General features: G+C 42.2%; 1 protein-coding gene across 1 annotated transcript in view; it reads left to right on the top strand.

The window, feature by feature from the left end:
- Positions 1–515: 515 nt before the first annotated feature.
- epha6 (eph receptor A6) overlaps positions 516–17,073 on the top strand; it is a 187,897-nt gene continuing 171,339 nt past the window's right edge. Inside the window, exon 1 of the mRNA XM_066661292.1 lies at positions 516–1,075. Coding sequence (XP_066517389.1) covers positions 994–1,075 — 82 coding nt within the window. The 5' untranslated portion in view covers positions 516–993. The remainder of the gene's footprint in view (positions 1,076–17,073) is intronic.

Genomic DNA, 17,073 nt, shown 5'->3' with positions numbered 1-17,073 from the left:
ACAAATTCAGTATCTTGAGTTTGGGAACATAATTGTACTTTATTCTAAAATAATTGTAGATTTTTAAAGTGCAGGACTTATATTATGCTCTTTTATTAACACAGTTTTGTAATGAAAGCTGACAGATATTCATCTCTCCTTCTGGAGGAGAGAGTGTAATGTACCTTTAGAGAACACAACTGGAATTTAAAATCACTGCTGTACCTTTAAAAGGTACATGTACGCTGTTTATACTTTTAGTGACATTAATGTACCCTTTTTCTGACAGTTTACAACAGACACAGTGTTATTTCAGATAAGTATAACACGATTTATAATAATTTGTGGACACGCTGTAGCGGAAATCACCAGTCAGTGCACGAGATACAAAGTTGTTGTGTTTCTTAGTGTCATTGAGTCAAAGCAGCGCTTTCTGTAACTCCCTCTAGCGCTGAGACGAGCAGCTCGCGTCCTACAGCCTAGCAGCTGAGGAAAACTCTCTCTCTCTCTCCTCGTCTCTCTCACTTTATCGTGGAACGGCGGACAGGAGCAGCGCTCGAGCTCCACGGCCCTGAGGAGGGTCTTCTTCGCTTGTGGCGGAGTTTATATCCCCCCCCCCCTCCTTCTCCTCCTCACTCTCGGTTTTCTTTTTGGCGCCAGAAGCGCGGCGCGCGCTCGGTGTTCTGACAGGAGCCGTTACTGAAGCCAGAGACAGCGAGGCGACTTTGTTGAGGGGATTTCTGACTGAAAAACGACGGTTAAAAGCTGATTTCTGTGTGGTGAGGGACCCTTTCCGGGCAAGTTTGTTGATTTTCGTGCCCCCTCAGAGAGACAGACAGGGAGAGAGAGAGAGAGAGAAAGAGAGAGAGACGTTCGCCATGGGTTGGCGATTGAGTCGCGTAGACGAAGCCAGAGGCTCCAGCGCGTTTAAAGTAGAGTGAGGGACCGGACGGACGTTTGCTGGACGTTTGACTGAGGTTTCCTGTCCGCGTCGCTGGATTTTCGGGTCTAAAGATGACTTTTCAACTCAGAATCTGCCTCGTCTTCGCCTCGGTGGGGCTAGCAACGTCAACGGACCCCACTCATCCCAACCAAGGTGAGGCGAGGGGCGTCTGTTTACACTGCAACAGAGACGGGCTCCGAAGTCACAGACAGTCATTAGCATTAGCTCAACTGTTGTGTTACTGTTGTGTTGACTCTGGGATGAAGCTAAATCTGTTTAAACCGTAAAGCTAAGTGGATACTGGGCTCAGGCTGCTCAATCTACACTCTGCTGTTGGAGTGGTGGAGGCTAGTGTGAGGTCTCCGTTCTTTTTTTCCCTTTTTTTTGTCCGTTAAAAAAGAACAGAAAGCAGCGAGGAGAGACTGACGACTGAGACACTTCCACTTCCTTCCTTTCCTGGAGCGCTCGCTTCACCACATAAAGTCTCTCTCTCTCTCTCTCTATTCCACTACTGTTCTCCTTTTCAAACCGGTTTTCTTCTTTTATTTCCGTCTTTTTTTTGCCATGCGATGTATCCTTCTGTCTCTCTCTCTCTCTCTCTCTCTCCTCTTTTTCTGTCATTCTCTACGTATTTTTTTTCCTCTATATTCTTTCCATCTGTCTCAGTCTCTCCCTCTATTGCCCACAACGTGTTCCTCCATTTCTGTCTGTTTTCTCCTGTTTATCTTTCATTCTTTCATTCTCTACATCTTTCTGTCAGTCCATCCTGTCTCCATTATTCCCTCTCTCTCTCTCTCTCTCTCTCTCTCTCACTCACTCCATATCCCACAAGTCTGTGCTTCTGTCTTAATTTCCATTTCTCTGTTGTTTTCTGTCTGTCTCCCTTCCTTCCCTCAGTTTCTTCTTTTTGTTGTCTTCCTTCCTCAGTTTGTACTTTTCTGTCTTTCTGCTGTTAACTGTCAATTTACTGTCCATTCATTGTTTCTCTTTTTCCCCTTTCTCTTTTTTTGCAGAGTTCTCTCAGTCTCTCCATTTCTTTGTATTTTCTGATTTTATCAGTCGTCTGGCTTTCTTACATCTGTAGTGGCTTTCTGTCTTTACCCTGTCTTTCTTTTTTATCGTCTACATTGTTCTCTTTCTCTCTCTCTCTCTCCCCTCATTTCTCCCTGTCCCTGTTTCTTTACTTTATCTACGTCTGTATTCTTTATGCCATTCTTTCTCTTTCTCCTGTCCCTACATCTCTTACTTTACCGCTTTCTATCTTTTTCTTTTTTGTCCATCTGTTCTCTATTGTCTTCTCCCCTGTCTGTGGTTCTTTACTTTTCCTTTTCTCTCCATGTCTTTTATTTGCCGTTCCCTCTATCTTTCTTGCTCTCTGTCTCTCTCTCGCTCTCTCTCGTTCTGTCAATCTAACGTTCCTTTCATCTCTTTCGCTCTCTCACCTCTCACTCATTCTCACTCACACACTCTCGCTGTCTATCTCCCCTTTCTTTTTTCACTCTTTTCACCTCCGTTTCCATCTCTCTCTCTCTCTCTCACACTCTCTCTCTCTCGCTTTCACACACACACACATACACCTTCACAATCTCAGTCTTTCTCCCTTTCTTTCACTTTTTCCACCTTCCTCTGTTTCACTGTCTCACACACACACACACACACTAACGCACACACTCTCAGTCGGTGCTGCTGTAAGCCAGTCCCTGTGCTGAAGCCATGAGTGTTGTTCATTTCTCAGTCCACACGGATGAGCTGTGGTCTCCAGGCTCTGTGTGCAGTGCAGTTGTGTGTCCTGAGATTTCATCAGGTTTCTAAAAACATTTCAAGGTCATTATTATTGTGTGTTCACAAAGTGAGAGGAAAAAGCGTGCGTCAAGGTTCTTTCAAAAGATAAGTAACAGATTTCAGCCTTCCACATTGTGGCTAAAGAAGTCTGAGTCTGGATAAAGCCAGGAGGGCAGTCGCACCTGAGTCCAGGCCAGTTTTCTGTGTGTGTGTGTGTGTGTGTGCGTGGTGGTGATGGTGGGAGGTGGGGGGGTTGGTTAGAATGCTGATGGAGTAAGGGAGAGAAAAAGAACAGTTGTGTGTAGGTTGTTCTGTAGACAGAGAAACAAGATGAAAGCCATCTGTCGTCTGCCAAATTCTTTCTTTTCTCTTTCCTTTTCTCTGGTCATTACTCACCCGTGTTTACTACAACGCCATCATCCCCCTGTTTTTACTGTTTTGGCCGTTTAGTGTCACCAGCGCGTCTAGTAGCCCACGCACAACCCCAGCGCTAATGTATGTCATTAAGGCTGGAGGAAGGGGCAGTAGGCTATAATAAAGTAACCAATAACACACCACAGTTATTATCCATACACTGAGAGATACTCGCTCTTATTTGCTTTGCCATGGCTCCTATAATCGAGTCCAATTCTGTTCCTACTGTAGGTGTTAAAATGACGCCCACCTGGCACACAAACACACACCTACGGGCTCTTGTCCAGCAGTCCGCAGCATGAAGCTGATTATGACTGGGTTCCAGCAGGGACATGAGACAGACATATCCACACATGAAAAGTTTTGCTTGGGTTATTAACAACAGAACTGGAACGCAGCCTGCCGTTACATCTGCATATCAATCAGCAACGCGAGAACGATGGAGAGGAAGTTTATAAATAAAGTAAACATCATTCTGGAACTGCCCTGCTTCAGCAGCAAATACAATGTTCTGTCCAGGATGTAGATAGAGTGTGATTTTAATAACATTCCGGATCAATCTGTATTTGAAAAGGAATGTTACGAATGATACATATCATGAGAAAAACAAAAAGACAGTGGAGACACTGCCGGGCAGCTGTAGATTTAGGTAAACAACGAATGGTAAAATATTTCAGGAAACCTGGTAAGCTTCAGGCCAGTCAGTCCCGTGTCCAAGTGTCCAAGGCCAGGAGTCCTAGACAGAACAACTGGCCTAGCCCTCAGTTTCAGCTAACATAGATGCAAATCAGCTGATGTAGGGCACTATGACATCACAATTGTTATTTTTTATTACTTATTAACAGTGTTGCTTAAAAAATCTACATTTAAAGGAACAATAGCAAAATGGCTCCCCCTACAAATTGAGGTGGGGAGGGATGGGTGGGGGTGGTATCTTTCCCTCCATTAAAAGTTACATAGTGTAGTTTCTGCAGTGCTGAGCCCAGAGTAGCAATGACAGAGACCCTTATCTCCCTATTACAGGATAGTGCATTATGTGTTTATAAGACATATCTTTTTCTGTGCATTTCCTTCTTCATATCTCAAATTCCCTGATTCTGTGTTCCCATCAATCCCGACAGACCTGGACAGTGCGTTCTTTTCTGACGGTGTTGCATCAGCAGCGCTTATAAAAAATGCGATGAACTGGTCTCCCGTGTCTCCCGAGGCTGTTTGCCCTGCGTGTGATCGGAGATTCACTGAAAGCGTGGAACTGAACTCGAATAATAATTGTAAAGTAAGGCAAAATTGGGTAGAAACAAATAAGAAACGAATAATTGTTGCCTTCAGTTCTCAAACGGTGATGTGCCAGTTATGCCCCTGTGCCTAATTTTGTGGCAAGCCTTAAGACCTTCTTAAACAATGCCTTCTGGTTTTAGCTTGGATCTCAAAAACTCAACAGTGTCTGGTCCTGATCGAGACAACCGAGAGGGTTAACTGTGTCCACCACATCTAGGGGGTCTTGCACTGTAGCCCATTTTAAAAAGCTCTATGCCATGACTAATGCAGAGTTTTATAACAAGGTTAAATTCATTCCACCGATCCAGTTTTGAGAATTCAGTTGTGTGTTGTTGTGTTTGAGGATGAAAGGCTGGTCTGACAGTTACAGTGATTTCTTCTCTTATTTCTAAATAGAAGCCCAGCAAGGAGCCCCCAGTGACTCTGCTCCTCTTTAGCTTTAACAACATGATATTTCACCCTTGTAAGCAGCTCAGTTTTCAACTTCAACCCAGTTATCAGACCATTTGGGCTGTTGGGCTGATCTGCACTCTTTAAAAAAGAGGGTTTTCAAACGCACCACAGCAGAACCGCTTTTGATTATGGGAGCCTTTTAACGGATGTTTGTTTATAAGACGCACCGTGGTCAATAAGATGTGCTAGCGTGTTTAATTTAAAGTCTTTTTGTGTATATCTATTTGTAACTAGTCTAGAAAAATCTCAAAACTGATCTGAGAACAGTTCAGAACTTCAAATTATTGGATTTAAGGATTTCAGGTCAGTTTCCATTAACCCCAAACTTTTACTTAGTTAGAAACACCTCAGAACTGATCTCAGAGTAGTTTCTGTGGCTGATTTATCCCGGCCCTTCTCTAATCAGTCCAGTGCACTTTAGCGTCTTCTTTAGCGAGTGGTGATTGGAGTGGTACGCTGCTCTCTACAAAGGGTTTTTTTTTTCGCTCCTCGTCCTCGGGCATTAGGCTGGGGCTCCATGCCGCTGCTTGTCACCGCTGTATTGAGAGTGGATAAAAGCCGGCTAATCCACTTTGAGACAGAACGATGCCAATAAATGAGCGCATAAATGAGGATGCACTTGCTGGCCCTCTATCAGTCCTCCCGGGGGAGGGTGGTGCGGAGGGGGGGGGGCGTGAAGAGAGGTGGAGGCATGGAAAGAGCGGCCGATGGAGAGATAGAATGAAAGCGAGTTGTAGAGAAAGAAAAAACCCAAAGGCATTTACTAAGATGTCGTCTTTGGGTTGGCATTTGGAGCACTTGGGTGGGCAGCCATACATATTTTGCTTTTCACAAATAGGGGACAACTGTAAATAAGAGAAACAAGAACACGTTTAAAAAAAGAAGGTTCAGGGATAAATAAAGAGGACAGAAGGAGAGGGAGGAATAGAACAAATATATAATAAAAATGAGAGAAGTGTGAGGCAATAGAAAAAGCTGAAGAGTGATGGATGTAAAGAGGGACGGACGGAAAGATAGTAAGGTAGAAGTGTAAAGAAATAGACAGATAGAAGGGGAGAGGTAAAGAGTAGAGGTAAGGAAAGCCATGCGTTCCCGATAGAAAGAGATAGGACAATGGGAAATATGAAGAGAGATGGATGAGTTGATGGATGAATGGAAAGTAAATATATTCTGAACCTGATTGAAAGGGTTAGAGAGATATAGGGAGACGATGAGGGAGAAATAAAGAGAGATGTAAGACAAAGAGACAAATAGAAGCACATGGATGGAAAGAGAGATTGAGCTTGAAAAAGGAAGGAAAAGCAGGAGAAAGGAGGATGGAAATAAGAGAAAACTCCAATAACAGGATTGAGAGAAAGATACATGAAGGGGACAACAAGAGGAGGGGGAGAAGCAGAGACAGAGAGACAAGTAAACTGAAGCACAGAGAAAAAGAGAATGGAGAGAGAGAGAGAGAGAGAGAGAGTAGACTGCTGTTTAAGAAGAGCTGGAGAAGGCGCCACATGGTAAAATAACCATTGTTAAATTATCACCAGCCGTGAGTTCACAATGTGAGCAGGAGGAGAGGACTGTGGCTGCTGTTAGGGGCTGGAAGAGCTGAGAGCTGTACAGCCAGCTTATATGTGTGTGTGTGTGTGTGTGTGTGGGGTTTAATTTTAATTGGTGAAGCCAACATACATTGTGGAGACATTTTGTTTGTGCAAACTAATTATATATATATTATATATAAATAAAACATTTTTCAAAATAAGAGTCAACAGATTTTTCTAGAATATCTCATTATGAGAATAATTATGGGCAGTATTTTTATGCCATTTTTTATAATAATTTGTAAACAAGTATATTATCAAAGTGCAAATCAATACACGTTTTATTACAGTTTCTTCTTTATTATTTATGTCTTATTCTTGCCGCTGTCGTAAAATTGGTGTTTTATTCTTGTAACTTATTTATTTAATATATTTATAGCGTTCCTAAAAATCCATACTAGGCTTGAGACCATAAGGGAAAAGTGTTAGCGCTGAACTCCTGCTTGTCTTTGTAAATCTCCACTGCCGTACGTCAGCAGCCAATCCTAAGACCCGTGAGTCCAGCTGCTGCATTTTTTAAGCAGTAGCTGATGGAGCTAGGTTTGTGAGTGTGAGCTGGCACACGCCTACGGTTGGCCAGCACCGCGGTTGATTGACAGGCCGAGAGGAACTAAGCCATTACTGCCACCCGGAGAGAGCATGGCTAATTGCGCTCCCTTGGACTCCTGACCACGGGTGAATGTGGTATGGACGGGATTTGAGCCCAGAGTCTGGGGACGGAACAGAACTCTCTCAGCCAGTGGCACTGTTTATTTATGTGCAAAATGGTCACTATGACACTGGGCAGCTGCTCCACAGCAACATATTCAATTGGTGTATGTTTGCAAACTTTGCGCACCCATGAACAGCCAAAATCCTCATAAGTATTAGAGGGCTAGAGCTAATATGGTTGTTTTGCTGTGTTTCAGATACATCACATTTGTTATTATTAGTGTTATTATGCAGTTAATTATGCGACTGCATTCGGTTTACGTTCTGTTTGAGACTGCAGTTGATGTCAACAGTACAAAGCTAGACTGCTGAGTTTAGGCTAAACAGATGAATATGTAAATTGTGTTGACTTTGGTGACCTCACGAATTCGCAGAATTAAAAACACCAGCAGATGGTGCGTATACACCACTCTCTCCATTGATATCAGATAATGTTCCAAACATGTTCCATCACCAGTTTCCAGGTAATTAGGTTCTCCTGGTCGTCGGGGAGTTCGGGTCCTGTTGTGCAGGGGCTGGAGCAGATACCTGTAGAAATTGCAGATCTCCGCGGAGCAAGATGATTACCAGGCTTGTAGATGATGCAACGGAATATATTTTTCTCTCACTCCTACAGCTGCCAGTTGGCAGCACACTCTCGCATCTGTTAGAACCATTTGAGACGAGGCTGAGAAAACAGCGTTTTCCATTGTTCCTCCTCCATTCCAGGGACTAATTTGTCGTAATGTCTGCAGACCTGATTTCAGTTGTTCGGATGCTCCCTGTGTGCCCTCCCTTGAAAGACCCCTTTAATTCCTTCACAGACCCTCTCTCCTGTGTCACCACAGGACTCTCTGAAGGCTGCCCAGGTGCCTTTCAGTAAAGAGCTTTGTAAACAATGGTACTGGCCCGTCGTGTGGGCCAGTTAAAGCTTAGCGCTCTGTTTGTGGCTGCTATCATTGCTGCGTGGAGCGCTCATATTGATTTCGCAGACACACAGAAGCCCAATCTCTGGGGTTTCCACTTTATACCTCCAACACTTCAATAGCTCTTCAAAGAGGGAGTTAGGGGGTTTTGTAGCGCTTTGTACTGCCAGCTGCTTTGTGTGTGTGTGTGTGTGTGTGTGTGTGTGTGTGTGTGTGTGTGTGTGTGTTAAACCAAGGTCACCACAGTGGTTTCCCAATAATATCTTGAACAAAGCTGGCTTTTAGTCCAAGGCTTGGTTTCATTTAGATCTGTGAAGCCAATCTATTCTTCACATCTAAAAATAAAACTTCCACAGTGATACTTGGCTTGAATGTATGGTTCTAGGGAAGAGCTTCACTGTGTAGGTTATATGAAGCAGACTTGTGCTGCTCACTCATTCATTCATTTATTGATTCACTCTCGTTCAAACTATAGCAAAAAAAACATTGTTGTAAAACAGATAAATAAATGAACAGAGTTAAGGTTTGTGGCTCATTGAGAAGAGGTGAAGGGGTAGGGAGGGAGCTAAGGAGCTAAAGTCTCCCCCTCAATGTACCATTAAGAATAATTGGTTTAGTGTTGTCAAGAACAAAAAAGGGCTAAACCAGCTGCAGAGGAGAATGGGGCAAATGGCACCAAAGGGTTTGCCCATGGTGTCTCATAAGCTAGAAGCACCACTGCTACAAATGGTTCCTCTGTAGCGTAGTTTAAAGAGTTCAGAGCTGCTCCTAGCTCACACAATACCCACTGATCTCACCGTAACCTTTGGCGGTGACTAAGATTTATAACATTTATCCCAAGTTACCCTTTTTGATCATAAGTACCCCAATCGATTAGCCCAGTCGTTTTGCGTTCTCGCTGAAGCACACACCATTCCTCTCCTTTGCCTCGCTATTGTAATGAGAATCAGTTTGTAAATCACACCTTGACATTTCCCAGCCTGGTCCCTTGTGCAGTGATCTTGGCCTTAACCCTGAGAGGCTCTGTTTCTTATCCCTCCTCCTCCTCCTTCCCCTGTTGCACCAAACTGACTTTACAGCCCCGCTAAAGATCACTAATGCGCACAGCTCTGCAGCTATCTGGTCAATTTATCTCAAGCGTTTGACAAAGGAGCCATTCTTTTCAGGTTGTGACATTCAAATTCCAAATGTCACCTTTTTTTTCCCCCTCTCCGTCTTCTCTGATCTGGCTGAGAAATGAGAGGCAAAATGGTTTTCATGGGTTTTCAGGTTTCTTGTCAACCCCACCCACCCACCCACCCTAAACACACACTCCCTAGCATCCATGATTATGTGCTTATCACCCAGACTCCAGATTCAAAGGAATTTGTTTTGCTAATATTGCTAAATGTCAGTTTAGTAATGCTTTTATATATCGAGGTTTCCTCAAAACAGAGGAGTGAACAATGGGAGGCCATAAGGTCTGTTATACTGAAATGAGTGTGCTGCAAATATCAAAGCAGAATAATAGATCTAATGAATTCTACTGGAAGTTCCAGGGAATTACACAAGCATACATTTTTGTAATTATTTTCCCTTCCTTCACCGTGTGTTTGAAAGTCAACAATGATTAGTTATGAATTATGCACTGAGCGCTGTGGGCTGTGTACAGTGAAACTGGGTTTGAGTTTTCAATAGTGTATGCCTTTGTTTAACACGGAATTTGGCAAGTAATTTATGCATATGACAGATATAAACCTAATTTATAATCAATGCATAAACTGTATTCTGGTAACACTTTCTAATATTTAACATTATGATGCATAAATAACATGTGGTACATGCTCTTATCCAAAGTTGTACTCAATTGGAGTCATTGGAGATGATGCTTTCTGATATTATTTATCATACATAGCTAAAGTAATTAATGTAGCAGAGAAAAGTGTGGTGAGCTTTCAATCCATACCACATTTGTGCTCCTAAGTAGAAGAGGAAATATAATATTATTAATAGAACACAACACATGGTACATATGGTGTGGGGTTGCCATGTTGTTTACAGTTTAATAGCCAGGCTTTACATTTTAGTCATTTGTTATCATGGAAAAATGTGTGAAGTGCAGACTCACACCTCTGAGTACAGAATGGGAAGCCAAGGGGACAGCTACATGGGGCTAGACATCCACACTCCAAAACCAGACCCTCAGATTTCTTAATTAGCCAGTATCTGCCATGGTGTCTTGTCAGTTGTTATATCGGCCTGAAGGGCTGAATAATTTGGGGAAAATATCTAATTGTGAACTTTTAATACCAGTATTTCAATGAAGACTGAATTGGGTTTATTTTCAGAAAGCAACATGACATCACCATCAAATAAAAAACTCTTGGCTTTTTCAATATTAATATTTTTAAAATAACTTTAAAAATGAGTGAAATGAACTGATGGCAGCACCCTGCACTGATCCGTCAGTCAGGGACAGATGCTGTAAATAATGTGTATTGAAATATTGAAAATGTGTATAAAAATCATATTGTTGTTATTGAAACATTTTGCAACCCCAATTCCAATGAAGTTGTGAATGGGATGTTGTGTAAAACACAAATAAAAACAGAATACGATGATTTGCAAATCCTTTTCAACCTATATTCAGTTGAATACACTACAAAGACAAGATATTTAATGTTCAAACGAATAAACTATGGTTTTTTTTTTTTTGCAAATATTCAATCATTTTGAATTTGAGGCTGGCAACACGTTCCAAAAGAGTTGGGACAGGGGCATGTTTACCACTGTGTTACATCACCTTTCCTTTTAACAACACTCAATAAGCATTTGGGAACTGAGGACACTAATTGTTGAAGCTTTGTAGGTGGAATTCTTTCCTATTAGAGTCTGGGTCTCCGTTGTTGTATTTTGTGCTTCATAATGCGCCACACATTTTAAATGGGAGACAGGTCTGGACTGTAGGTGGGCCAGTCTAGTACCCGCACTCTGTTATTACGAAGCCATGCTGTTGTAACACATGAAGAATGTGGCTTAGCATTGTCTTGCTGAAATAAGCAGGGATGTCCCTGAAAAAGGCGTTACTTAGATGGTAGCATATTTTGCTCCAAAACCTGTATGTACCTTTCAGCATTAATAGTGCCTTCACAGATGTGCAAGTTACCCATGCCATGGGCACTAACACACCGCCATACCATCAGACATGCTGGCTTTTGAACTATGTGCTGATAATAAACTGGACAGTCCTTTACCTCTTTGGCATGGAGGACACGACGGCCATGATTTCCAAAAACAATTTGAAATGTGGACTCGTCAGACCACAGGACACTTTTCCACTTTTGCGTCAGTCCATCTCAGATGAGCTCGGGCCCAGAGATGTTGTTGATATATTGCTGGGTGTTGTTGATATATGGCTTTCGCTTTGCATGGTTTTAACTTGCACTTGTAGATGGAGCAAGGAACTGTGTTCACTGACAGTGGTTTTCTGAAGTCATGTGGTAATATCCGTTACAGAATGATGTCGGTTTAATGCAGTGCCGCCAGAGGGATCAAAGGTCACGGGCATTCAATGTTGGCTTTCAGCCTTGCCACTTACTTGCAGAGATTTCTCAAGATTCTCTGAATCTTTTGATGATATTATGGGCTGTAGATGAAATGAAATCCCTAAAGTTGAGAAACGTCCTTAAACTGTTGGACGATTTGCTCATGTGGTGACACTCACCCCATCCTTGTTTGTGAATGACTGAGCCCTTCGGGGATGCTCCCTTTACCCAATCATGACACTCGCCTGTTTCCAGTTAACTCTTCACCTGCGGAATGTTCCAAACAGGTGTTTTTTGAGCATCCCTCATCTTTCCCAGTCTTTTGTTGCCCCTGTCCCAACCGTCTCTGTGATATAAAGGTGTGTTTCCCTCAAGTAACCAGTATACAGCAGTATAACTCCCTAAAATAAACTCCTCGCTATGCCACTGCTTTTTTTTTTGTTAGTTAAATTTATGTTGCATATTATAGCTTAACAAAATCAAACACCATTCATGTCTAAACTATTGTAGGGTCGAAAGCAGCATATTTCTTTCTGAGCAAACAGCACTCACTGTAGAGCCTTGTTTTCTTTTAAGCCTGTGACTGCTTAAAGCCTCTCTTCTGGGGATGTAGTCTCCTGTGGTGTTTACTCGCGGCACTAATCTCACTCACCTGGCTCTGATATTGTTTCTGAAGACCTTGATTAGCTGCAGCAGGTGTGTGTGTGATAAGGCCTGGAGCTTTAGTTGGCAGTGTCATAGTTCTCCATGAGCCAGGTTGGGAACCCTTAGTTTCATGCCTTTTTTTACCCTCCATATCATGTGATGCCACAACTTTGCTGATTGACGATCAATACCATTGTCAATGGAGCCATGGTTGAAAAATGTGAGACCTAACAAGCAGGCCAGTCTATTTATACCCCAGCAGAATGCACTTCTCGTCAGCTCCACAGGAAACGGAGAACCCCAGGTTTTTATCAACAGGAGGTCAGCTCTGTCGAGATACACCACAGAGACACAATTTCAGCTAACATATATCATGTGGCTTTTCCAGCTCACACACACACATACACACACACACACACACAAACATACTCATGCATTAGCTGTGAGTAGCAGAATGCCATCAGCACTGTGTTGAATTGCATGTGTAAACAGTAGTGTGTATGAGTAGTATATTTGTGCTTGAGTTTGCCAGTAAATCTACATTTTCAGCCAAAGCCTAATATCACCATAATACCATAGTACATAATACATAATTCCATAATCCACATTTAACCTATTCGTGAAGGCAGACTAACATATAGATGCTGGTGCATTAAGAACAGAACACACACACACAGAGCGGCAGACAGCCAACCCAGCATCAAGGGAGCAGATGGTGGTTAGTTGCCTTACTCAAGCTCACCTCAGCATTGTTCATTGGGAGAAGAGGGTTGCATTGACAATCCAACACAATGGGCAGCACTTTGAACACATTTTATAAGTGGTCAGAAACTTGTAAATAACTAATGAAAGAATACAGTTACATTAAAACCAAGCACACCATTGTTTTTCTTGTGAAAATCCCAATAAGTTTGATGTGTCACATGACCCTCTTCCCATTGAAAAAACAAAAGTTGGATCCAAAATGGCCAACTTCAAAATGGCCACCATGGTCACCACTTCCTGCCACAAACAGAAAGTTAATCATTCCCATTTTATTAAGGTGTATCCATATAAATGGCCCACCCTGTACATTCATAATTCATTCTGTGCTAAGGTAGGGTACAGAAATATCTGACAATAACTGTGCAGTTGCTGCTAAATCACTTGACTTAAAACTGCCACTGTTTTTGGTAGATTTGCTTTAGGTTTTTTCAAAGAATTTTGGTCTGTTTTAGAAGATTAGAAGGAACACTAGATGAGATTTGGTAATTTTGGCTCTCTCTATAGTTGCAGAAATGTTCTTGAAATGTTACATAGTGCAGTTTCTGCAGTGCTGAGTTAGAAGTAGCAACGACTTGGACGCTCTTCTCCTTATTATGCGTCGGTGAAGCATCACAATGATTTTGAAATCGTAACTTAAAGATAAAACTATTAAATAGTGTTCCTTTAATGTTTTGTGCTTTGAAAACAAACCATTTACAGATCTTTTCCTCTGTATTATCTTATCAAATCTCCACAGAAATGTGCCATTTCTACATAAAATTAAACACATCCTGTGTGATCTCTGATTTTGCACAGCGCTGTGTAGGTTAAATTGTAATGCCAAAGTTTGCACAAGCTTAGAGGTTTGTCAAAGTTGAAATATTTAGCTACCCCAGCCAATTGAACTAAAAAAAAGGCCTCAATGTATATGCCTAGTATATTTCATGTAGCTGAGCATCTAAGATGGATTTATAAATATCCTTCCCTTATCTTGTTCTTAACACCACCATGTTTAGGTTAGATCTTGATCTTGAGCTGAGCTTGAAATGTCATGTTGCACCAAAATCATGTCTTGGATTCACACAGTATCAAACATGAGGTTAAAGCAGGTTCCTGGACCTCTCAGCAGGTTCCAGCACTTCAAAAGAACCCTCTGTGATATCGAGACAGCAGGAGGATTCTCTGACTTTTTGTACTTTTGCTTCTGTTTCTTTTCTTTCTTTTTTTCCCCTTTGCCTTCCCCCCCTCTACCCTGCTCCATTTGGCCTACTTTAGGGACTCTGGATTTCCACACACATACGCAGACGGCAGCTGCCACTTCTGATGACTCCTGCTTGATGTCTCACTCTTCGGGACAGTGTAGGGGTAGCAACAAACATTCAGCACTTGGTTTAGTCTGAAACAAAGCTCAGAGATCTTGTCAAAGTCGGTTTAGACAGCGGAAGTCAGACAGTGGGCTCAGTTCTATCTGACAAGGCCATCTACATGCGTAGATAACCTTTAGATGTATTTAAAAAGGCCTGGGACTAAACCTGAGAGACAGATTCCACTTGGTCTGAACCACAGGCCTTAAACACATGGATTTCCTGGTGGACATAGTGGTCATTTGTGTCTGTTCAGATAGAAATCTAATTTCAGTGTGGTGTGAAATACACAGATCAGCTCATAACATGAAAGCCAGTCTCCTGTGGTGCTGAAAACTGAACTCTTCCTGTTCTTGGGTCATGTGCATTATGATATAATATAAAGAGTGGGATTTGATAGCATTTGGCAGGGATTTGGTTGTATTTAAAGGAGATTGTGTTGTGAATTTGGGGCTGTATAAGGCTGGTTTTGGAGTGTTGGTTATATCCGAAGTGGTTTGTGTTATGTAGTGGGACAAATTTGCAATGTGTTGAGAATGGTTTTGTACTGAATGTGGATTTGCAAGCACTGGCAGGGTTTTGCTTATGTTACTTTGGCTTGTATTTGGTGGGGCTTTCTTTGTATTGAGCTGTGTTTTGTTTATGGGGAGCAGAATCTGGAGTGCATTGAGTGGGGTTTGGGTTGTATTAGACATGGTTTAGGTAGCATTGGACGGGGCTTTGGTTGTGTTGGGTGAGTTTGCGTTGTACCCCGTGGTGTTTGGGTAGTGGTAGGCAGATTTGAGGTTGCATTGTGTAGGGTTTTGTTTATATTGAGCATGGTTTAGTTGTGCTGGGAGCAGCTGTGGTTGTTGACTATGACTGGAGAGATGGATGCGTTGCGTATGGATAATCTATATCCACATATATTCCTTATATTGGTGTAAGGTTTGGAAAAACAAAGGTGTTCACACTTCTCAAACATCCCTTCTGAAGGGATTTGAGTGATTGCATTTGAATCTGAAATTTAGCACATTTATAAACATAATCTCTATCTGTAAGACACATGAAACTAACAGTTTAATGGCATTCTTAGAGAAAACAAAGGGCAGTAAAGATATAACATGCACTAGTTTAATAAAACATTATTAACAGAGACAAGTGTAGAGGCACTGTGTACAGGAAAATAAGAACAAATTGGAATCTGTTTTTGGCTAGTCTCAGATCTGTCTGGATTAGTCAATAATGCTAAACACGAGAAAGAAATCTGGGACAACATGAACATCATGTTTGGAGGATGCAGTGGAGGCATGCTTCAGACTTTATTGTATGGTCTTTCCCAGTTTCAGATTAAAAGTTAAACAAGTCTGTCTTCCTCTAGCACCCTGAGATTCTCTGATCAACAGGAAAATAATGCAGTATAAGAAAACAAAAGGAATCTATTTCCTTGACGTGCTGGAGATGTAAATGCTCCATGGAGAGCTGTGTTTGGACCAAGGCTGAGTCTTAATCTGGTTCTGAGAAACGAGCTCATGTGTATCCTTTAATGAAGTAAGACCTAATCTATCACCCTATCTAAGTGTACTCACAGACATGTTTAATCTCCCTTTCACCATGGGGCGGACCAGGGGGAAAAAACATTCAGTGCGGAAATTTAGGGATAATTATGACCTCAGACAGAGACATGGGGTCTAGACGAGGTGTAATAAGATTTGGGCCATGCAGCCAAAGTGCCCTGTGCGCTAATTCACCTCGCCCTGTTTGGGTGCGTTGAGCAGCACATATCCATCACTTCCAGTCACGGCGATCCGCCATTGGCAGGCTGATTTGATTACGGCGTACAGTAGTGCTCAAGCTGTCTGCAGATGTTTAGTGCGCTAAGTCAGGCCCTTTGCACATAGTCAGTGTAGCCATTAGCGTAGCTGTCTGGCCCATTTAACACACAAGCTTGTGTATTATAGATACGCGTATCGTTTGCATAATATAATGATGAATAGCATAACATCATACCACACTGCAGAACATTGTGACATTTATTGTTGTGGATAACAGTCCCAGCCTCTGCACAGCAGGGTTCAGTTCCCCTTTCAGTGTGTAACACTAGACCAACAAGGACACTAGACCCTTGGGCAAAACTCCTAATTAAGAATTTGCCCACCACTGTATAATGGTTACAAAGTCTGCTTTTGTAAAGGTTTTGTCTTTTTCTACATCAAAGTTTTTAATTGCTGTCGTCTACACTTTTATTTTTTTTTACCCGCCAATCTGCCACCCCAATTAACAATGTATCTAAAGCCCCTTTCGCATATGGAAGCCAGCCAAACTCCAGAGAAACTGTGGTGTATCAAATCGGGAGATGTCCCGGAGTAGTCCTTTCACACAAACTTGCGTACAGTAGGAAATGATCTGCAGGCTTTAGGCATGGAGGGTGGGGCACCTATGCAGTGAGTGCAGGAGGTACTGCGAATTCCCTGGGACCATAGCGGCTCCGTTCACACATGCACTGACTCTGACTTTAACCACATCTTTTACTAGGGTGCTAGTGCTAAAGTCTGGGACAAATGTTGTAGGTGTTTGTATTTACACATACAGCTCCTCTGAAATAAATCTACATTGTTTTGTGAACCAGCACAATCTGATACCTCTGGGATCAGTTATAGTGAGTTCAGAGCTGAGATGAATGATTTCAGAACTATTCATCAGCACCTCCACTCAGTAAATCTCTTGTTGTCTTGTTGCTGTATGCCACCATTCTTCACAGCA

This window comes from Hoplias malabaricus, chromosome 2, assembly GCF_029633855.1.
Source record: "Hoplias malabaricus isolate fHopMal1 chromosome 2, fHopMal1.hap1, whole genome shotgun sequence".
Classification (NCBI taxonomy): domain Eukaryota; kingdom Metazoa; phylum Chordata; class Actinopteri; order Characiformes; family Erythrinidae; genus Hoplias; species Hoplias malabaricus.
The sequence above is the reverse complement of the archived record's forward strand: the minus strand, read 5'-3'. Positions and strand labels throughout refer to the sequence as shown.